Genomic DNA, 21,836 nt, shown 5'->3' with positions numbered 1-21,836 from the left:
GGCAGGGACATGCCCCAATACTGTACATCATTTCACACCTTCCTCATTGGATCATATATATTTTTGCAGTTTGATTGAAATTCAGAAATAATTCTCCTGCGTCTATTTCATTTCAATATTTGCTTGCATCACTTTTATCCCACTCAGTTAACGACGTCCTCAGAGTCAATTATACCTAGGAGCCATATGCGGGACAGCTTTCAGAAGCTGCCAACGTAACGTCAGGTTTAATGTTTGCACTATGAAAATGAGCAGCCCTGCAGATCCTGGTAACGCACTGACTCCACCTTAGAGCAACTTTTCGAAGGCTGCAAGCCTAGACACACCTACTTAGGAGCCAGTCACTGAGAAACTCCGTGGGGCTTAAATCTAAGGACCGAGTTCTGTTCACCCCCTAAGATGCACCAAGATAAACGAGTTAGATCTGCAAGGGTCCGCTGCACCTCAAGTCCTGGATTTAGAATGCATACATTAAGCAGTGGCTATACCTAGCCTTCGCATTTTGCAGAAAAAACTTTCCGGAGTAGAAGCTTCCCCAGCCCAAAAGATATAACCGCCCCCGCCCCGATCTCCTGCACAGCCAACTTTTCACCGTGCAAGAGCACCCCGGACACAAAGCAACGCGCTACAATCCGTGCACTACAAAGTTCTTTTTTCCGCCTTCCAAAACAAAACGCACCCCGCATCTCTCCGCACCCCTCCCCATGCAACCCCCCCTACATCTGCCAAAAAGTCGACCCTCGGGCGCGCATCTTAAGCACTTTCCGGGAGAGGGGAAAAAAAGCAGAGTTTTAAGAAAATCCACGTACCCAAGTCAGCTCAGAGATCGTTTTGCTGCAGTTCCTTCCACTTTTGGGTTTTCTTTTCGAAATGGGTTCTTTTTGGTGGTGGGGGAGCCTTCCCCCCCTCCAAAAAAAATAAATAAATAAGTCAAGCTTGCATCGAGGGCTTGGCGGCAGCGATTGCCTTCCTCCTGGTCCGCGGCAGCCCAGGGATGCGCGAGAGAGAGAGATCTGCACGCCGTCTAGACGCCGAGTAAGCCACTGGGGCTCACCAGCCCGTGGCCAGGAGATTCTCTTAAGCTCTCTGTGACGCACAGGCGGAGGGGTGGGCAGGGAAGGAGGGGGGATCCTCTGACGCACGCGCCGGGCTGCAGGCTTCACCATACAAGGCAAAAAGGGGCGGAATGTTCCGGCGCCCGCGGAGCGAGGGGAGGGGTTGGAATGTCTGCGCGGGTGACGCACGCGGGGTTCCATTGACGCACGCCTTGGAATTGTTTGATCTAAAAATAGAACGAGCTGCCCCCGGCTAAAAATAGAGCCCTTTCCCTAAGCCGGGGAGACGAGAGAAAGTGTCATAGGAAAAACCAAAAGGGGGAACGGGAGGATCCAGGGAACGGAAATGAAGGGGCGACGGCAAAATAATAGTAATAAAAAAAGACCGGGCGATGCAAGAGGCGAGCGCGGTCTTGCAAGGCGAGCTCCTAGCAGCGCTCGGAACCGCGGCTTAGGCAGCTCTCGCAGCGGTGCAGACACGCCGGCAACCCCCCAGCCGGGCGGTGGTTGCACCCCTCCCTTCTTCCGTCCCTCCTTGCCAGCCACGAGGTTCTCAGGACAACCCCAAGCTCCTCTCGCGTCTGTGCTTCCAGGGCCCTCCCCTCCTATAGTCGTCCGAAGCAGCGGCTCCTCCCCTTTCCTGGGAGCAGGGGCCGGCGGAACGCCCCGAGACTTGATTTAGAAGATGCCCACCGGAGAGGGAGCGGAACGGGGCCAAGCGGCACGCGGGGGGCGGGCGATGCTCTCTGCTCAGATCGTTGCAAAAGCCACGACGCCACCACCATGAATACAAAGAGCTGCTGCCCCCCTCTCAGGAGTATTTGGGGATATTGCGAGCTTTACAAACATGCGGGATTTGGGTTGCAACATTTTGAGCGTTATTTTGCTTGCAAGCGTCGTCCACTCCCTTCTTCAATAACAGCGCACGGTGAATTCAGACGAGACACCCCCCCCCCACACTTTCTTGGCCTGGAGATGGGAAAACAGGATTTCTGCATCCCCCGCTGCTGTGAAAGGCACAGGGGCAAAAGCCACTACAGAGAAATAAACAAAAGTTGCAATCCTATGGTGAGAGTCAATTTCAGCGAGGGCATGACTTTCGCTTTTCTAACCCCATTTAACCAAGGCTGGGATGTTTTCCAGGTTTTTGCCTTCTTGCAATGCAATTAATTGGCCCCTGCGGCATGGTTTTAAAAGGCACATGACTGAGCTGAAGCTAAGCAGGTCTGGCTACTGTATTGATGAGAGATGGCCTGGGAACCTAAGGCCTTAAGTCCCTATCTTTGGGCGGGGTGGGGGTTAGCTTGGTTATAAAATTAAACAATTACATAAGTAGAATTTTTAAAATATTTAAAATATTTTCCCCCATGCTTTGAAAATGCACTACCACTAAGCCTACAACCCGATTGAAGAAATGTTAAAAATCAAGAGTTTCAATTCATTTAACCAAGAATAATATTCATTTCTGTCAATTAAACAACTTTTCTAAAAAAATATTATGCACCCAAATCAACTATGTACTGTGTTTTCAGATGATGCACACATCCTTTGTAGTACATGTCCTTACTTCTCTCCCATACAACCCAACTAGGGGCAGGATATTTGTTAATTATTCACAAATGTTCAGTACTACTGGCAGCACTAAAAAGTTAGAAACAATAAATACCGTATTTTTCGCTCTATAAGACGCACCAGACCACAAGACGCACCTAGTTTTTGGAGGAGGAAAACAAGAAAAAAAAATATTCTGAATCTCAGAAGCCAGAACAGCAAGAGGGATCGCTGCGCAGTGAAAGCAGCAATTCCTCTTGCTGTTCTAGCTTCTGGGATAGCTGCGCAGCCTGCATTCGCTCCATAAGACGCACAGACATTTCCCCTTACTTTTTAGGAGGGAAAAGGTGAGTCTTGTAGAGCAAAAAATACGGTAAATAAAAAAACCAAGAAAACCATACTCTGCACATTTATAACACTGGTGCTGGGGGAAAAAGCTGCAGCGAATCTGAAGCTCACTAGATCTCCAAAGTGGATAATAAATTAGGCTAGGGAAATGAGTGTAAAGACGAGGGCAGAGCCTTGCCAGCTTGCATCAAACATTTGCCCTTTATCACCATCTCTAGTTGGCTGGCTCTGTTTTGGGAAAAAGCCTGGTGGAAACCCCTCCCCCCCCCCGCCCTGCGCATGTTTTGCTCAATCAAACAAGGGAAACTAGAGACAAGGGTGACTCAGGAGTCCAGAAAACTAGGTCAGTCTTTCTGCACGTGCCCCAGTGCACCTGTTGCTGGCTGGGTGGCTTTCCTTGCATGCCCCAACCATAAATAATTTTTAAAGAAGTACAGGGGTACCTCGGGTTACAGACGCTTCAGGTTACAGACTCCGCTAACTCAGAAATAGTGCTTCAGGTTCAGAACTTTGCTTCAGGATGCGAACAGAAATCGTGCTCCGGCGGCACGGCAGAAGCAGGAGGCTCCATTAGCTAAAGTGGTGCTTCAGGTTAAGAACAGTTTCAGGTTAAGAACGGACCTCCGGAACGAATTAAGTACTTAATCCGAGGTACCACTGTAGTTCTCAAAGCCTGGAACTCTGCCACAAACAAGGCACTGGCAGTCATCCCTGCCTCCACAACCTCAGAGAAGCCTCTTTCTCTTTACCTTCCCAGCCAGCTTTCTAAGCCCACTTCCAAATCCTGATTATTCTCTCTGCAATTTTGTTTACAAGACCATAACAGCCCGCCCGTCCCCCCCCCCCCCAGCTTTTAAGGCAAGTTCTGGTAAAACTCTGGAAAAATGGAACTCTGGAACCACTCCTGTATTTTTTTAGAAACAAACAGGGGGGCGTGGAAATAAGAAAAACTTGGGGGGGCACACTGCCCCTCCTAATTCCCCTCCCCCACCTTCACATCTCCACAAGCTAAACTTAACGCAATAAAACCTAAATATATTCTATATGAACATCAGTAATATCAGATAAAACGCAACAATGAAAAATTTTGCTCTGAGCGAGAGAGAGAAGAGGCGGTAACAGCTTTTGTTAAATAAAGATGTTGTCTGTTCCAGTCTAAAAAAAAATTGGGTAAAAAAAAATCAATGTTTATTTTTTTGCAAGAACCTTACGGAAACTGCTTTGGGAGGTTTGCCTGAAAAGCGCCAAACCAATAAATATTCAAAAACCTTAGCCTCCACCATCACAGCCTCCTCAAATCAAAACAGTCAAAGTACCCATTAGGTGCTACTGCCAGTCCTAAATTGTCCACAAAAATTTCCAGGCTATAGTTCAGGTAAGATAACCTGGGAGACAAGTCATTGGAGCAAGCATGCCTTTAAAATACACTTTCTCTTTTCTTTACTTTTCATAGTTTGCATAGCCTGTTCTATTGGGTTGTAATAACCAAGAGTCATAAGAGGAAGCCAGCAAACATGTGTGAAGACTTTTCAGGGTTTGGCTCTAGTGGGATTAACAGATTTCATTCAGGTTCATTCACTGAGTCCTGGATTTTGGAATGAACAGGCAGCACAAGAAATCAGAGGGTACTACAATTAACTCTAGACTAGCTGAAAAGCATATTATCTTCAGTGCGGGATCTTGCGGTCCTTTGCCAGTAAGAGAAAAATATTTGGGCTGATTTGCCTCTATGGTTCCCCACTACTTAAGTCCCAAATGAGGGTTCTCAATCTGTACCCACTTTCTTTGACCTACTACAGCGGTGCTATTGCTCCATAATGATGATGATGATGATGACGACAATAATTTTATTATTTATACGCCATCCATCTGACTGGGTTGCCCCAGCCACTCTGGGCAGCTTCCAACATATATAAAAACATAAAACATTATTACAGTGGTACCTCAGGTTACATACGCTTTAGGTTACATACGCTTCAGGTTAAGAACTTTGCTTCAGGATAAGAACAGAAATCGGGCTTTGGCAGCAGCAGGAGGCCCCATTAGCTAAAGTGGTGCTTCAGGTTAAGAACAGTTTCAGGTTAAGAATGGACCTCCAGAACGAATTAAGTACTTAACCTGAGATACCACTGTATTATTATTATTATTATTATTATTATTATTATTATTATTATTATTAAAAAACTTCCCTAAACAGGGCTGCCTCCAGATGTCTTCTAAAGATGGTAGAGTTAATTATCTCCTTGGCTTGGGGGTTGGATAACTCTGTACCCTCCAACATTTATCCAGTGAAAATAGGGGTGCCCTAAGGAAAAGCGGGACATTCCAGGATGAAATCAGGAACCGGGGCAGCTTCTGTAAATCCGGGACTGTCCCTGGAAAATAGGGACACTTGGAAGGTCTGCCACTTTAGCTAATAATCATGACCAACTTGCGTTCATTAACTTCAATGGGTCTGCGATGAGTAGGCCTTCACTGAATACAACCTCTCTGCTTTGTCAGAATACAGAAGCTGCTGTGGACTAGATTCCTGGGCTTAAATTTACTTGTTGTTGCTGTTTAGTCGTGTCCGACTCTTCGTGACCCCCTGGACCAGAGCACGCCAGGCACTCCTGTCTTCCACTGCCTCCTGCAGTTTGGTCAAACTCATGCTGGTAGCTTCGAGAACACTATCCAACCATCTCGTCCTCTGTCGTCCCCTTCTCCTTGTGCCCTCCATCTTTCCCAACATCAGGGTCTTTTCCAGGGAGTCTTCCCTTCTCATGAGGTGGCCAAAGTATTGGAGCCTCAGCTTCACGATCTGTCCTTCCAGTGAGCACTCAGGGCTGATTTCCTTCAGAATGGAGAGGTTTGATCTTCTTGCAGTCCATGGGACTCTCAACAGTCTCCTCCAGGACCAGAATTCAAAAGCATCAATTCTTCGGCAATCAGCCTTTTTTATGGTCCGGCTCTCACTTCCATATTTACTTCCAAATTTACTTGAGAATAGTACAAGTTCAGGAAAGGTTAAGTGAGTAGCCCAGGGCATGTCAGTATCTCTGCTGCAGGGCTCTTGCGAAGCTAAAATGATATTCTGAGTTGCTTATTCACAAGGAAATGAAGACGGGTGGGGAGAAAGATCACTTCACAGTGTGCCAGGCATTACTTGGTAAAGCTGCAGTGGCTATACAGAACCTCCATGTTTAGAGCAAGTTAGGCTGCTGAACAACAGCTGCTGGGGAGCAGAAGCGGGAAAGGTCTATTGCCTACAGGCCTCGTTCGGTGAACTTCCCAAAAGGCATGTAACTACCGGCCACTGCAGAAGACAAGAGCCCAGGGCTAGATGGAGCTGTGATCCAATTCAGCAGAGCTGCTCTTATGTTAACCCGCAGCACAAAGAACAGCACCAAGGGCACCTGCCTCCTAAAAAGCAGTGCCAAAAAAATGGCAATTCAATAAAATATGGCCTTTCCCCTCCTAGAAGCCATTCCCTCCTTTTCTTTTAAAGGTCACATACTGCATGGCAAAGACTACTTTGAGGGCAAATGAGTTACAAGCAGGTAAATTAGTTGCAAGTAGGGATGTGGGTGGCGCTGTGGTCTAAACCAGCATTTCCCAACCTTGGGCCTCCAGCTGTTTTTGGACTACAACTCCCATAATCCTCAGCTAGCAAGACCAGTGGTCACGGATGATGGGAATTGTAGTTCGAAAACAGCTGGTCTAAACCACAGAACCTAGGGCTTGCCGATCAGAAGTTCGGCGGTTTGAATCCCCGCAACAGGGTGAGCTCCCGTTGCTTGGTCCCTCCTCCTGCCAACCTAGCAGTTCAAAAGCATACCAGTGCAAGTAGATAAATAGGTACTGCTCCGGTGGGAAGGTAAACGGCGTTTCCGTGCGCTGCTCTGGTTCGCCAGAAGCGGCTTAGTCATGCTGGCCACATGATTTGGAAGCTGCCTGTGGACAAACGCCGGCTCCCTCGGCCTATAGAGCGAGATGAGCGCCGCAACCCCAGAGTCGTCCGCGACTGGACCTAATAGTCCGGGTTCCCTTTACTTTTACAGGCCCCTACTCGTATAGCCAATGCAAAGGCTGTCGTGCTAACATCATCATCATTATTAAAATTTGTACATCACCCTATACCCGCAGGTCTCAGGGCAGTTCACAAGATAAAATCACAATATAAAAACATAAATAGCAAAAGTAAAAACAACCCAATAATCCCCTCCCCAACACATTTTCAAAGGGCAAGAGATGTCCATCAGCCCAAGGCCTGGTTAAAGAGGAACGTTTTTGCCTGGCACCTAAAGATGTATAATGAAGGTGCCAGGCGAACTTCCCTGGGGAGAGCATTCCACAAACGGGGAGCCACTGCAGATAAGGCCCCGTTCTTGTGTTGCCACCCTCAGGACCCCTGCTGAACTCAGCGTGGGGTACTGTTGAGTAAACATGCATATAAGATCAGGCTGTGTGTATGTGTTTATAAAGCTTTGCCTTAAAGATCCTTGCCCCAGCGGTCAAACCCCAGAGGCCCCAAACACTTTGCCGGGAGTTTAGTGTCACAAAAACAAAGTCAGCCCAGGGCGGAAGGAGTTTTTCCTCTGCCTGGTCTATTCCCCCTCCCCCCCCCCCATTTTCCAACTTGGCGATACATCAGGGGCTGCAACCTCCAAGTGGAATTTTGTAGGCCAAGCATAAAAGACGCCGATAACTCGGCAGCCGGAAAGATTGATGTATTTTCCTATTGTTAAAAATATTTTTAGCCTCGGCAGCCTCTGGGTTTGCTTAAAGGCCTCGCGCCTGTTAAGACCGACTGCGTAACAAGATGCGTTTTTCTTGCATGTTTGAGCCGAAGACTTGGCCGGAATCCCAGAGCAGCTGCTGAGGAGAGGAATGTCATTGTCAATTGGTTGGTTACCCCAGCACTCTCGAATGCTGGGTTTTTTTGCGGGGTGGGGTGGGGGGGACAAACCCTAAAATTTCAGGAATTAAAACCAACGGTGCCTTGTTGGTTTGTTTTTAAAATGTTGGGTTGGTAAATAGATGATAGAGGGATACTACTAAAATCCAAGTCACAGAATCCTGGCGCTACTGGAAATCTGAAGATGACTCTAGCTCAGGGATGCGAACCTGACATCCGCCAGCTGTTGTTGGTACCAACTCTCATCGACCTCGGCCAGGGACGACCGAGTCCAGCAACATCTGGAGTACCATGCCTTCTCCATCTCTGATCTAGCCAATCCTCTGTCCTCAGAGGGGCTCAATTTCTCTGTATCAGGTTCCCCACAGAACACTGTGTTTTCAATATTTTTTTGGGGGGAAGAATCATGAATCCAGGACTGGACTCTGAGCATAAAAAGAGCTTAGCCCCCCCACCCAAAAAACCCTCTTCTTAGATCAGTCACTGATTTCCTTGGCCTAGCTCCCCTCACAGGTTTTTCGCAAGGATAAAAAATAGAATAACCTCCTCTATGGCATCTTGAGCTCTTTGGGAGAATGAGAGAATCCTGATGTGACCAATGAATTTGGAAATGATTGAGAAGGAATTTTTAAAAATAAAAATAAAATAAAACATTAACTTTCAGTAAAAAAATTCTACATATACATGCCAATACATCATATTTTTTATTTTTTTCGACTTCCCATTTTGTTTTCCATGAATCCCGCCCCCTGTTTTCTATCTCTTATGTCCTAACAATATTACAATAAGTCCTAATTCTTTCTTTACTCGTTATTCAAATCCTTCCCGCAAATTCATCAAACTGTAACATTTCTTTAAATAGTCCGAAATCATTCTGTTGCTTTCAGCTGGCCAGTAAAAATGTACGGTAGTTGACGGCTACTCTAGAAGAAGAGCAGAAAATGAGAGGAGCACCCCCAAAAAGGCAAAAACCAGACTGCTAGGCAGGAGACCTCAGAGTTTAAAAAGCTATTGGAAAGGCATGTATATGTAGACGACAACCAGTCCTCACATTAATTCAATGGAAAGTTCCACTCTGAAACAATTTAAGGGCACTTCGAAGTGGTTTGAGGTCTGCAGCCGTACTGAAGTCTCAGAGCGAGGCAAGCCCTTCTCTTGAAAGCATGGAAATGTGGCTTGCCAGTGGGGGTGGAGACCAGGGGAAAACCTACTCAGATCTCTCTGTGCTTCTAGTAAAGCCTTTGTGCCTCTCCTACACTCAAAATAATCTCTAAAACCATCAAGCAAGGAACCTGCTATGTACACATGGAAAACGCCGCACACTGGGTTTCCACTCTTGAACAAACGTGTTAAAACAGTAATTATGTAATTCGAAATTCAGAAGGCAGATTGGTTTTTTATCATCCGATCTGGTCTAGAAGTCAGAATCATCTAGGTAGAAAGCCTGAATTAATCAAGTACGTTTGGCATATATAAAGCAATGCTGCAGGGCGGAACAAACTGATTTTCAGGATTCCAGGCACCCCATTCCCGTTCTCTGCCACTACCCATCCAGTTTTCAGCTTTCCCCAGCAGTCAATCAGTATTCCATGTGACTGGTTCTCTTTGGTTGCTCTGAGCTTTTTAAAGATTCCCCCACCCTCCCAAATATTTCTTGTACTTTTGCAAATCTATTGGGTTTCCCCAAAGCCTGCTGGTACCTTACGCAGGTGTCGGTTACATAAGGATCAGCACTCTGAGAATGGATATCACTATTGAAGAGGACAAAATTCTGTTTATATCATTATTAATATATATAAAGGGAGAAACACCATCCCTGGCTCAATAATTTAAAAAGAGACTGGAGAGAAGGAGGGAGAAGTCTTTGTATTCACGACCCCCCCCCCAACTACAAGATCAGTGCACAACTTGATCACTGCTGGATACTACTGGATGCTGGATCACTGCTTGATCACTGCTGGATACTACTGGATGCCGGATACTTAGCCCTACAGATCTTGCTAGATTAAAGGCAACTACTGGATGCTGGATACTTAGCCCTACAGATCTTGCTAGATTAAAGGCAAAGGTAAAGGGACCCCTGAACATTAGGTCCAGTCGTGACCAACTCTGGGGTTGCCTCTGGGGTTGCAGCGCTCATCTTGCTTTATTGGCCGAGGGAGCTTCCGGGTCATGTGGCCAGCATGACTAAGCCACTTCTGGCGAAACAGACCAACACACGTAAACGCCGTTTACCTTCCCGCCAGAGTGGTACCTATTTATCTACTTGCACTTTGACGTGCTTTCGAACTGCTAGTTGGGCAGGAGCAGGGACCGAGCAACGGGAGCTCACCCTGCCGCAGGGATTCGAACCGCCGACCTTCTGATCGGCAAGTCCTAGGCTCTGTGGTTTAACCCACAGCGCCACCCGCGTCTTGCTGGATTACAACGCCCATAATCTCTCGTACCAATTGATTTGAAAAATAGTTCAGTTCCAAACTCATGCTAATAACAGGGGAGGGGGGAAAACCAACCCAAACTCTTGTTGTTATGGTTCTAGTGCAACAAAACAAGACTTTTTATTTATTTTTTACCCATCAGACAAGCAGCCAGCCCTACATCCGCTGCCAAGTTGGACCCTGCTTTAACACCCAGCAACACCATGTACCGCCAGCTGCATCCAAGTCATCCCATAGAGAAGATAGATTAACTACACAAACTGTTCCGGCACAGTCTGGTTCTAAAGAAAAGATGGCTTGCGAGCCTGGTACTCGGGGTATGTTCCCAAGGCAACCCTTGCGTTTCAGAGTGTTCCCAACTTATGCGTCAGACTTCAGAGCTTGGAACTGGGTGCCAGGAAGGGTAGCAAGCCGCTTGCTGAGTTATTAAAAGTGTTTCCGTACCAGATGTCTTTTCTCGGAGGCGTCTCAGTGTTCTTCCACCAATCTCTCACTTACACACCTCCTTTAGAGACTTTGGAGTACCATTGTCCAAAAGGAGGCGGGGAGGGGAAAACGATGTGGCAGTCGCAGGGCCTTTTCGCAGTGGCCCCCAAATCCTTGTATGAACTTCCACACGAAGAATACAGAGAGGCATCAAACCGTGCAACAACATTATAGAAAACTTCATCAATGTTTCCCCTTGTGAGGCAGGATTTGGGTCGATTCATAAGTCTGCCAAATGGATCTTTTACAATATGGACTTTGTTACTGGTTGCTTATGTCCTCATCTGGCAAATGTTTTTTTTTGCAGAGGATCACTGTGAATGGGTAGTCAAAGGCTGGGTGAATTCTGATTACCACCACCACTGTCTTGCCTGTTTCCCTCTCTGCCATTGATGGGATGTGCTACTCGTTCCATTCCCCCCCCCCCGCCGAGACACAGCAAATGAAGAAACAGCAGTCAGAAGGAAGTCAGACGCAAGAACCTTTGGTGCTGCCACAAAGGACTCTGGGCATTGCCACCCTTTGTGCAAGGCAGCCAGGCAGCATTCAAAATCTGCCAGCTGCCCACACTCCAAGATGGAGATGCGCTGTGCAATTCCTGGATTCTAATGCACAAAAGCTACTCTGTCCCCAGGCAGAACAGGGTCCCTGGCATTCTGTTCTGCCCAGTGGCATCTCATTTTACAGAAACCCTGACTAGGCGCGATCCGATATTGCGCATTGTGCTTCGGGACTGAAGAGAACAGCTGGAAAGTGGGAGATTGTGCCCCCTCCCCGCAGCCCAGGTGCAAACCGGATTAACGAAAGGTACAAAGTCCTCCTAGCCTGCTAACTGAGTGTTCTAGACAAGAATGTTGCAAGAGGCTCCGAGTTCCTGGCTGGTGTTGCAGGATATTCGAGAGGGTACAGAAACTTCTAAGGAGGGAAACATTCCCAGTATTGTAGGTGGTGCCTCTCTCTGATGAAGACCTCAAAGCTGGGTAACTAAACAAGCTGAGGCCCTAGGCCAGCGGTTCTCAACCTGTGGGTCCCCAGATGTTGTTGGACTACAACTCCCATCATCCCTGAGCTCCGGCCTTGCTAGCTAGGGGTGATGGGAGTTGTAGTTCAACAACATCTGGGGACCCACAGGTTGAGAAAGGCTGACGTAGGCCTTTTACCTCCTCAAGACAGGCGTAGCAGGCAGATTTGAAGATACAAAAGTCCTGTGGGCAAGGTGTGTCACAGGAACACCGCAAGGACTCGGGGCAGCCTGGCTCGGAACCCCATTCAGCAACAAAGTGGATTTCATAATCTCGGGCCAATCATGGTCTTTCAGCTTGGTCTACTTTGCAAAGCTGGTTTTTAGGATGCAACAAGCACAGTGGTACCTCAGGTTACATTCGCTTCAGGTTACAGACTCCGCTAACCCAGAAATAGTGCTTTAGGTTAAGAACTTTGCTTCAGGATGAGAACATAAATTGTGCTCTGGTGGCGCGGCAGCAGCGGGAGGCCCCATTAGCTAAAGTGGTGCTTCAGGTTAAGAACAGTTTCAGGTTAAGTACGGACCTCCGGAACGAATTAAGTACTTAACCTGAGGTACCACTGTACATCCTTCATTTGCCACCCCAAGGCCCTTGGAAGAAAGTTGGGATACAAATGCGATAAATAAATGAATGCTGGCAAGTTAAGCAAAATAGCTGGATCCTAGATTTTAGGCTCATGTTATCTAAGGAGGAATTTACCTGTATCCTGGTTTTTTACAGGTGGCACCCAGCGCTTCTCCTTTCTAGTACACGTTTGTGATGTGCTTTGTTTCAGCAATTGTGCTTTATCTAACTTTCCCTCTCTGATCAGTCACTGGGCCTGTATATCTGTTAGATTCAATCCAGGCCAGTGAATCTTGAATCGCCCAGCCCACCGCTTCCACTGATTCATGAGAAAACTCTGGTAAAGTCTCTCCAGGAAGCAAAATTATTTTGACGTTGGCGGTTCTGTGCTCACGGGGAAAATTTGTGGCGGAGTCAGAACTGAAGTCAGTATGTAAAGCCCATCATTGAAGAAGAGGAGACTCTTAAACCTGTCTGGGGAGAAGCAGGAGATTCTGTAGATTCTCTCCGCTTCTACAGAAGGAAAAACTAAAAAAGAGAGGCCTTCTCCAAAGCGTCCTGACCCCAAATGACTTCTTTATTGTTCAGGAAGTTCCCTTCCCTTAGGCAATGTACACCTGCGGCACATGTATCCAGGGAGTCCTGCCATAAGCATTTTGATTGGCAGAAAGTAAATGTATCTTTCCTGGCACAGGAACACAGGTAGAGGACAAAGTGTACGAACATGTCAAACTGGGTTTTGCAGAGAACTTCCAAGAAAAGCAACACCGTTAAGAGGAAGAGTCCGGATTTGCAATAAAGGCTGTCTTGTGTTTAGGAAACCATACATCCTTTGCCGTAATTGTACCCATCCCCTCTCACATAATCAGGGCGGCTAAACTGTTGATCTTTCCTATTTGCTCAGGTCTGGTTGAAGGGTGGGTGGGGGGAATATTCTCATAGTCTAATGTTGATATCTGGATTGCTGGTGGACTCCAACTCCAATCAGCCCTGGCCAGATGGTCAGGGATAATGGGAACTGTAGTCCAACCACATTTGGAGAGCTGCAAGTTCTTCACTCCTTCTTTAAGCGGGTGGCGCTGTGGGTTAAACCACAGAGCCTAGGACTTGCCGATCAGAAGGTCGGTGGTTCGAATCCCCGCGACGGGGTGAGCTCCCATTGCTCGGTCCCTGCTCCTGCCAACCTAGCAGTTCGAAAGCACGTCAAAGTGCAAGTAGATAAATAGGTACCACTCTGGCGGGAAGGTAAACGGCGTTTCCGTGTGCTGCTCTGGTTCACCAGAAGCGGCTTAGTCATGCTGGCCACATGACCCAGAAGCTGTACTCGGCCAATAAAGCGAGATGAGCGCCGCAACCCCAGAGTCGGCCACGACTGGACCTAATGGTCAGGGGTCCCTTTACCTCAGATCAGGGCAACCACCACCAATGACCCAAACTTACATCTTTGCTCCTTGGGCATCCCTTGGCAGAGTGGAGAATGGACCCTTTAATACCGCTGCGCTGGATAAAAAAACCAGTTAGCATAATTATTTATTCCAGGGTAAATAGTTCTCCTGCACACTCCCCGCAGCTCATTTTAATTGGCCGAACTGTTTAAGGCAGTTTCTATTTGCAAAAAACACCCGTGACTCACAACCAAACAAAAAAGTAGCAATGTAGCTCGATAAAATCGTGGATGGAACCATCAGCTCCTTTCCAGGCAGAAGCTCAGCCCTTCTATCTAAAGAGCATCGGTCTTATTTCGATCAGAAGGCTTGTAGCCACAATTAGTTCCTGGGTCCCCCCCCCCGGGCAAAAGGAATCCTTGCTTCGAAGTGTGACTCACCCGTAACAGAAAGTTCCATAGGTTAGGTTATTTGCTGTCTGAAAGGAGTGTTGCCTTTGATCGCACGGGAGCCGGACTGGTGTTCCTCGCTCTGTTCCCTCGCTCTCTCCCTCTTTCATCTCAAGCAAAGCTGCAGGTGTAGCGAACACCTTGGCCAAGAGGAGCCATCTGGCAGGCGGCCAGCGGCGGTGGCGGCGGAGGGCAGCAGCCCGCAGCTGGTTTCAATCATCAGGGGCCGGGCCGGGAACTGCTTCGTGGGGTTTGGCAGGCAGAGCGCTGAATGCACGCATGTTTGTGTTTCAGAGGAAGCCAAGCCCACAGCGGCGTCAGAGAAAGCGTAAGGGGTGTCCCACCCACCGCTGGACGTCAGCAGCTGGACAGGCAGCGGCTCGCGTCAGCAGGTCTTGGAAGAACACGCCAAGAGCCATATATAGGCCATGTGGGGAATCCCTTCTAAACCAGGAATCTTTCCCTTCCCCTCCCGAGTTGACCTCCTAAAAACGTCACTTTCTAGCCAAAGCTGGGGGAAAGCATTTGGGAGTCCCAGAATGGCTGGCTGGTGCCGGAATAAAAAAACACACACAACAACCCTGATGCAATTGAGCGGGCTGGTGACTGTTTTAGCACGGTTATGAAAGAGCTTGTTTCGCCAGAACTGAAGGCCAAACGTTGCAGCGTTGCCCTGATCCACACACTATTTTCAGCACCCCTCAAAAGTGCTGCTGGTCTCAAACTGACCAAACTCAAATCACATTAAAACTGAATTCCAAGTACTGTATTTTTCGCTCTACACCAGACCACAAGACGCACCTAGTTTTTGGAGGAGGAAAACAAGAAAAATAATATTCTGAATCTCAGAAGCCAGAACAGCAAGAGGGATCACTGCGCAGTGAAAGCAGCAATCCCTCTTGCTGTTCTGGCTTCTGGGATAGCTGCACAGCCTGCATTCGCTCCATAAGACGCACACACATTTCCCCTTACTTTTTAGGAGGGGAAAAGTGAGTCCTATAGAGCAAAAAATACGGTACATACATGCACAGTTAAGGCACACTCCCAGACCCTTTGATCCCAGAATATCCCACTTTTCCTTAGGCCGTCCCTATTTTCACCAGAGGGCATGGAATTATGCAACCCCCAAGACAAGGAGATAAGGAACTGTGCAACCTTTAGAAGACATCTGAAGGCAGCCTTGCACAAGGAAGTTTGTTTAATGTTTTATTATGCTTTTATGTATGTTGGAAGACGCCCAGAGTGGCTGGGGCAACCCAGTCAGATGGGTGGGGTATAAATAATAAAATCATCATTATCATCATCATCGTTATTATCGTTATGCAACAGGACATCCCTATTTTCATCGGAGAAATGTTGATCATCATCAACAATGGGGGGTGATCTGAAACAATGCTACTTGAGTCAGTTACCCAGGGGTGCCAAATCAATCACGAGGCCCAAATTCCTACTTGGAGTTGTGCAAGTGGAATTGTCATGCGCACAATGTCTCCCTTTGTTGAACAGAGCAGGGAGGCTGCTCTGCCGTATGCCAACACCTTTCATTGCTATCTGCACTGAAACACCAAATGTAGGGCTGCCATACCTCTGGAATTTCTGGACATTTATGGGAAAAGCTCAACAACTTTGCCAAAAAAAAAGATCTCAACAACTTTTGCACCCAGATTTTCACTTTTTGAAATATGGCAACCCTAACCAAATGAAAAGGCAATGCTCCATCGCAACCCAGGAGGAGGTCAGGTACTACCAGACATTCAAGATGCAGGGCAGGGGACCTCCTAAGTACCGTATCTTTTGCTCTATAAGACTCACTTTTCCCCTTCTAAAAAGTAAGGGGAAAATGTGTGTGCATCTTATGGAGCGAATGCAGGCTGTGCAGCTATCCCAGAAGCCAGAACAGCAAGAGGGCTTGCTGCTTTCACTGCGCAGCGATCCCTCTTGTTCTGGCTTCTGAGATTCAGAATATTTTTTTCTTGTTTTCCTCCTCCAAAAACTAGGTGCGTCTTGTGGTCTGGTGCGTCTTATAGAGCGAAAAATACGGTAGCTGAAGTTCCATTTTCATGACCTGCGGGCAAGGATCAAACACCAATTGGACTACAACCCCCATCATCGCCAACCATGGGCCATCCTGGCTGGAGCTGATGGGAACTGGAGTTTAGCAACATCGATAAGCCTACAGACCTGCTATCCCTGGCCTACCAAGAGGAAGCATGCCACAGGAAGAGCCAGCCACAGAGTGGGCACTGGGGCAGCCAGATCAAGGTATTTTACACAAGTCCAATATTAAATTGTAAGCCTTTAAATCAGCAAAAGCTATTTTGAAATTCACTGCTTGTAAAGGTGGAAATCTGGTCAACCCAGCTCTATCTGTGTATAAAACAAAAACAATGGGCCAGATTTTATATGGTGCAGAGGTTTGGGGTACCTCAAAGGTCTCTGGTTTGGAACCCCTATAGAATTATTTTTTAAGAGTCCTTGTAGGTTTACCCAAAGACGTGCAATCTGCCATGGTCATGTTGGAAACTCGCATGTTGAGCATAGAGCGCCAAAAAGATAAAAGAATCCTCTGCTATTGGTTTAGAATTCAACAGATGGACAACACTAGGCTACCCAAAAAATGCCTGATTGAGCTCTCGAATGGATTACCCCTTAAAAACTGGGTACATCACGGTGCCCAACTGATGGGCAAATATGACCGAGATCACAAGTCACCCAAAGGGGTGTTTGCACATCTGACATCCAGGAAAGGGTTCCCTGCGGTGCAGTCGCAAAGGAGAAGCACATCAATAACAACACTTGCTCTGAGCCAAGTCACTATCCTATCCAGACAAAAGATGTGCTCTCTAGGCCTTCCTCAGTGCTTCAGCGAGTTTCAAAAAGTGAGAGGCGTGCGAGAGAGGAAAAGAAAGAGAAAGGGAGAAACACAGAGACACACACAGAGAGGAATCTCATAACTTTCTGAAGCCCATATCTAGGGCAGTGTGTACAGTGGTGCCTCGCAAGACGAAAAGAATCCGTTCTGTGATTCTCTTCGTCTAGCGGTTTTTTCGTCTTGCGAAGCAAGCCCATTGAAGGATTAGCGGATTAGCGCTATTAGCGGCTTATCTGCTGATCGGATCAGCTGATAAGCGGCTTAGCAGCTTAGAAAAAGGGGGGGGGGAGGAAAAAAACCAGCAGGAACTCGCAAGACATTGTCGTCTTGCGAAGCAAGCCCATAGGAGATTCGTTTTGCGAAGCACCTCCAAAACGGCAAACTCTTTCGTCTAGCGAGTTTTCCGTCTTGCGAGGCATTCGTCTTGCGGGGCACCACTGTACTTGCACCAAGTGGCAAGCGGCAGTATTTGGGTTACCGGTATTTATTTCTTAAACTTATGCCCCACCTTGGATAAAAATATCCAAGGCAGCTAGAAGTTAACCAGTTAACAAAGTGAGTTCAGACAGCATTTCCACAGGAAGGAGCTACACTAAACACTAAATGCCCACTGCCCAACACACACACACACACACGACCGTGCTCATGCAATTTCTGGCTTAACTTCGCATCAGCAAGTACTAGGGGCTTGGTTTGTTTTTTAATAACTAAATTTATTCTATGAGAAAAACCACATTTCGTGCTTAGCCAGCGTGATTACAGATACGCAAACACTTACAGTCCATCTTAATTCTCAAGGAAATCTGTATGACGGAGGGAAAAAATATAGCACGAAATGGTTTATCCTGCTGGGGACAACCACATTTTTTAAAAAATATTTTTTTTGAAGCATTGTCAAGGCTTTGTTAGGCTGTCCATGTAGCAATCAGCACTGAGGCTCTAGCAAGAGGAAGAAGCAACAGGAAAAAAAATACTTCATTTGCCAGCCAAGCAAATATTCCCCCCCCCCCACACCCACCCACTGAAGCATATACAATGATGTTCAAGGGCTTAAATCCTAAACATGAATGCTTTGGCATATATGCTACTGAACTCAGTGGGACCTACTTTCAAGTAAACATACTGAAGATTATAGTGTTAGGTTCGCTCCTATGCAAATGTATTTGAGAGGGACCACTCCTCTGTGAAGCAGCACGTTCACCAATACAAAATCTGTAGTAGCCCAGGAAATTTCCATTATGCAAACAAAATTAGCATCTTCATTTCACTCCAAACACAAGTCTAGACACCCACACTACTATCCAGTGGAATGCAGAGTATGCAGGCCACTCCGACATATGTGCCCAGCTCCAGAAGAGGGGTTGTGTTTTGTTATGCCAAGGTGGGATACAGAGTGCCAAACTGCATGAAGGAGATCTACGCTGCCTGAAAGCATCTCAATTTGCAATTCAGCTCACTTACTGGAATGGGGGGATTCCCCCCCCTTAATTGGAATAATCTTGTAGAAAGGCAAGACCAGAATGAGCCTGGCCTTTGCCAACTCCAAAGAGAAAGAAAAATGATACAGAAGTAGTCAGGTGGCCAGAACCCTTCTAATATCCCATATATTGTTATTCAAGTGAGAACGGTTGGGCTCTTAGCTGCCAACTTTTCCCTTTTCTTGCGAGGAATTCTATTCGGAATAAGGGAATTTCCCTTAAAAAAAGGGAAACGTTGACAGCTATGGTTGGGCTGCCCTACAATAATACCTGCTCACTGTAGGAAAGAATGGCAGCTTTATGCAGGAGATATTTCAGTAGAACCCAGAGATATTAAAAACTATGATCAACTAAACCAGTCCTTGTGTAGGTTTTCTAAAACGCCATTGCAGGTACCTAGGAGTAAACCCCACAGAAAACAGTGGGATTTACTTCTATGTAGCCAGGCATTGCTTTGCCTTCCCAGCAGGGCTGCCACCCATAGGTGTAGCCAGAATTTATGTTGGGGGGGGCAGGATTTATGTTGGGGGAGCCGAACCAAGCTACCTGCGAGGCAATTGCTCAGTTAGTTAAGTATTTTATGTATCTACTTGATTTAGGGGAGGGGCAGCTGTCGTCCCCCCCCCGCCTCCCTAGATACGCCCATGGTGCCAACTTGAACAAAATATTGAGTGGGGGGCAGGTGAGCCCTGCCCCACATAATCGATCACAAGGGACTATTTTAATGTCAATGCCCATCAACTTTTTGGGGAGGTGGCCCCCTCAAATATTTTATTGCGGGGAGGGCCGAAGGGATGTCCTCCCCTAGGAGTTGGTTCCTATGCTTCCGAGAGAGAAAGGAAAATCGATCTTCCCCACCACCGACGCGCCTCTTCCCCACATCTCACCTGGCTGTCGCTGGCGGTCCTCCATTCGCACCCCTGCTTCCCCCGCTCTCCGCGCTCTTCCCCAGGCGGGCAGTCCGGTGCTGGGATCTGCGCCGCGGCCTCCGGAGCCATGCCGAGCCCCCAGCCCGCCCCCCGCCCACGCGATGGGTCCCTGACCCCCTTCTTCTCCGCCGCCGCCTCCCGCCCCCTGCGCGCTCGCCCCGGCTGCTCGCTCTCCATCCGTGCGCCGCTTGACTTTCTGCAAACCCCGCCTCCCCGCCCCGGCTTGGAAGGAGCCTCCGTGACGTCAAGGCCGGGCTCCGTTGACGTCGTCGGAATCCCAGCCATCAATGGGGCTAAAAATAGACGCCTCCGAACCCAAAATACTACACGCCCAAGGACGCGCGAGGCTCCCCCGCACCGCGCGCCGAAGCAATGCGCGGCGTTGCTACGGAGCAGGGTGGGGCTGCCAGGGGCTGCCAGGGGAGGGGAGCAGCGCCGCGGCCTTTGTCCCCAGTGGGAAAAGAGGGGCAGGGAGCGCAGCCTTGCAACGCCGCCGGCCCGCCTGTGTGATAGGAATTTTATGGCCTTAGATATATGGTAAGGTTCATAATGTATGGAAGTGAGAGCTGGACCATAAGGAAGGCTGATCGCCGAAGAATGGATGCTTTTGAATTATGGTGCTGGAGGAGACTCTTGAGAGTCCCATGGACTGCAAGAAGATCAAACCTATCCATTCTGAAGGAAATCAGCCCTGAGTGCTCACTGGAAGGACAGATCCTGAAGCTGAGGCTCCAATACTTTGGCACACCAGGCACTCCTGTCTTCCACTGCCTCCCACAGTTTGGTCAAACTCATGCTGGTAGCTTCGAGAACACTGTCCAACCATCTCGTCTTCTGTCGTCCCCTTCTCCTTGGGCCCTCCATCTTTCCCAGCATCAGGGTCTTTTCCAGGGAGTCTTCTCTTCTCATGAGGTGGCCAAAGTATTGGAGTCTCACCATAATTCAAAAGCACCAATTCTTTGGCGATCAGCCTTCTTTATGGTCCAGCTCTCACTTCCATACATCACTCCTGGGAAAACCATAGCTTTTACTATACGGACCTTTGTTGGCAAGGTGATGTCTCTGCTTTTTAAGATGCTGTCCAGGTTTTTCCCACCCCCAAATAAATTCTGGCTATGCCCATAATTGGTTGGTCCCTTACCTTTCCCGCCCCGACCTGGCCACAGTGATCCATGCGACAGTCATTTCCAGGCTTGACTACTGTAACTCGCTCTACGCGGGGCTGCCCTTGAAGCTGTCCCAGAAACTCCAGCGGGTACAGAATGCTGCAGCGAGGCTCCTCACAGGGTCTCTGCCATGGGAGCATATTCATCCAGTGCTTTTCAAGCTGCACTGGCTCCCGGTGGAGTACAGGGTCAGATTTAAGGTGCTGCTTTTGACCTTTAAAGCCCTTCACGGCCTAGGACCCTCGTACCTACGGGACCGCCTCGCCTGGTATGCCCCACGGAGAGCCTCAAGGTCCATAAATAACAACACCCTAGTGGTCCCAGGCCCTAAGGAAGTTAGATTGGCTTCAACCAGAGCCAGGGCCTTTTCAGCACTGGCCCCAACTTGGTGGAACGCTCTGTCTCATGAGACCAGGGCCCTGCAGGATCTGATCTCTTTCCGCAGGGCCTGTAAGACAGAGTTGTTCCGCCTGGCCTTTGGATTGGAGCCAATTTGATTCCCTCCGCCCCCTTTTTCTTTTTTCTTTTCCTTCTCCTGCAATGAGGCTCCATTTTAATATTTTAATGTTCCATTATTTTAATGTTGTATTTTATTTTTGTTTTTTAAGTTGTAATCACTCATCTTGTTTTTATTATTGCTTGTAAGCCGCTCTGAGCCCGGCCTTGGCTGGGGAGGGCGGGGTATAAATAAAAAATTATTATTATTATTATTATTATAATTGCAGCCTAACAAAATGGCCCCTCTGGAATTTGTCACACAAACATACACATGAATTTATAAATCTGTCTGTCCTTTGCTACCCAGAGCTTAAATACATGACCTTTCAGACACGCATTTGGAGAGGATCTCTAACTTGGCAGACAGACACACAGACTTGGAATATGTAAAACAAAACTATCAATACAGGACGCAGCATTTTGCATTGAAATAGGAGACAATCACAGGTAGTAGCGCTACGCGCGGGGGCAAAGCAAGCACTCCAGTTTATGGGAGGGGGGGAAAGCTCAACCCCAAAAACAAAGCCCCCCCCATTTAGCTACCGTCACGCCTCCTCCTTGTTGCACTTTTAAAAAACCAGGAGCCGTCATCAAACGTACGGGGGCGAAATGAGCTCTTGGCAATTTGGCACTGGACAAAAATCCCTTCCTGAATTTCTCAGGGCGGCTTTTAATAGAAAGCGGGGGCAGCCCCA

General features: G+C 47.8%; 1 protein-coding gene across 3 annotated transcripts in view; it reads right to left on the bottom strand.

The window, feature by feature from the left end:
• Positions 1-19,587, bottom strand: part of NR4A1 (nuclear receptor subfamily 4 group A member 1) — a 42,364-nt gene extending 22,777 nt beyond the window's left edge. The window contains exon 1 of one of the 3 annotated variants that reach the window (XM_081181397.1): positions 19,436-19,587. In XM_081181397.1, the coding sequence (XP_081037523.1) occupies positions 19,436-19,460 (25 nt within the window). In that variant the 5' untranslated portion in view covers positions 19,461-19,587. Of the gene's footprint in view, positions 1-809; positions 1,060-14,189; positions 14,372-19,435 lie in introns of those variants that run through there. The other 2 variants (XM_081181398.1, XM_081181399.1) reach the window with 2 other exon arrangements.
• Positions 19,588-21,836: the final 2,249 nt, after the last annotated feature.

The sequence above is a fragment of the Podarcis bocagei genome (assembly GCF_964188305.1).
Source record: "Podarcis bocagei genome assembly, chromosome: 2".
In the NCBI taxonomy this organism is placed as follows: Eukaryota; Metazoa; Chordata; class Lepidosauria; order Squamata; family Lacertidae; genus Podarcis; species Podarcis bocagei.
The sequence above is the reverse complement of the archived record's forward strand: the minus strand, read 5'-3'. Positions and strand labels throughout refer to the sequence as shown.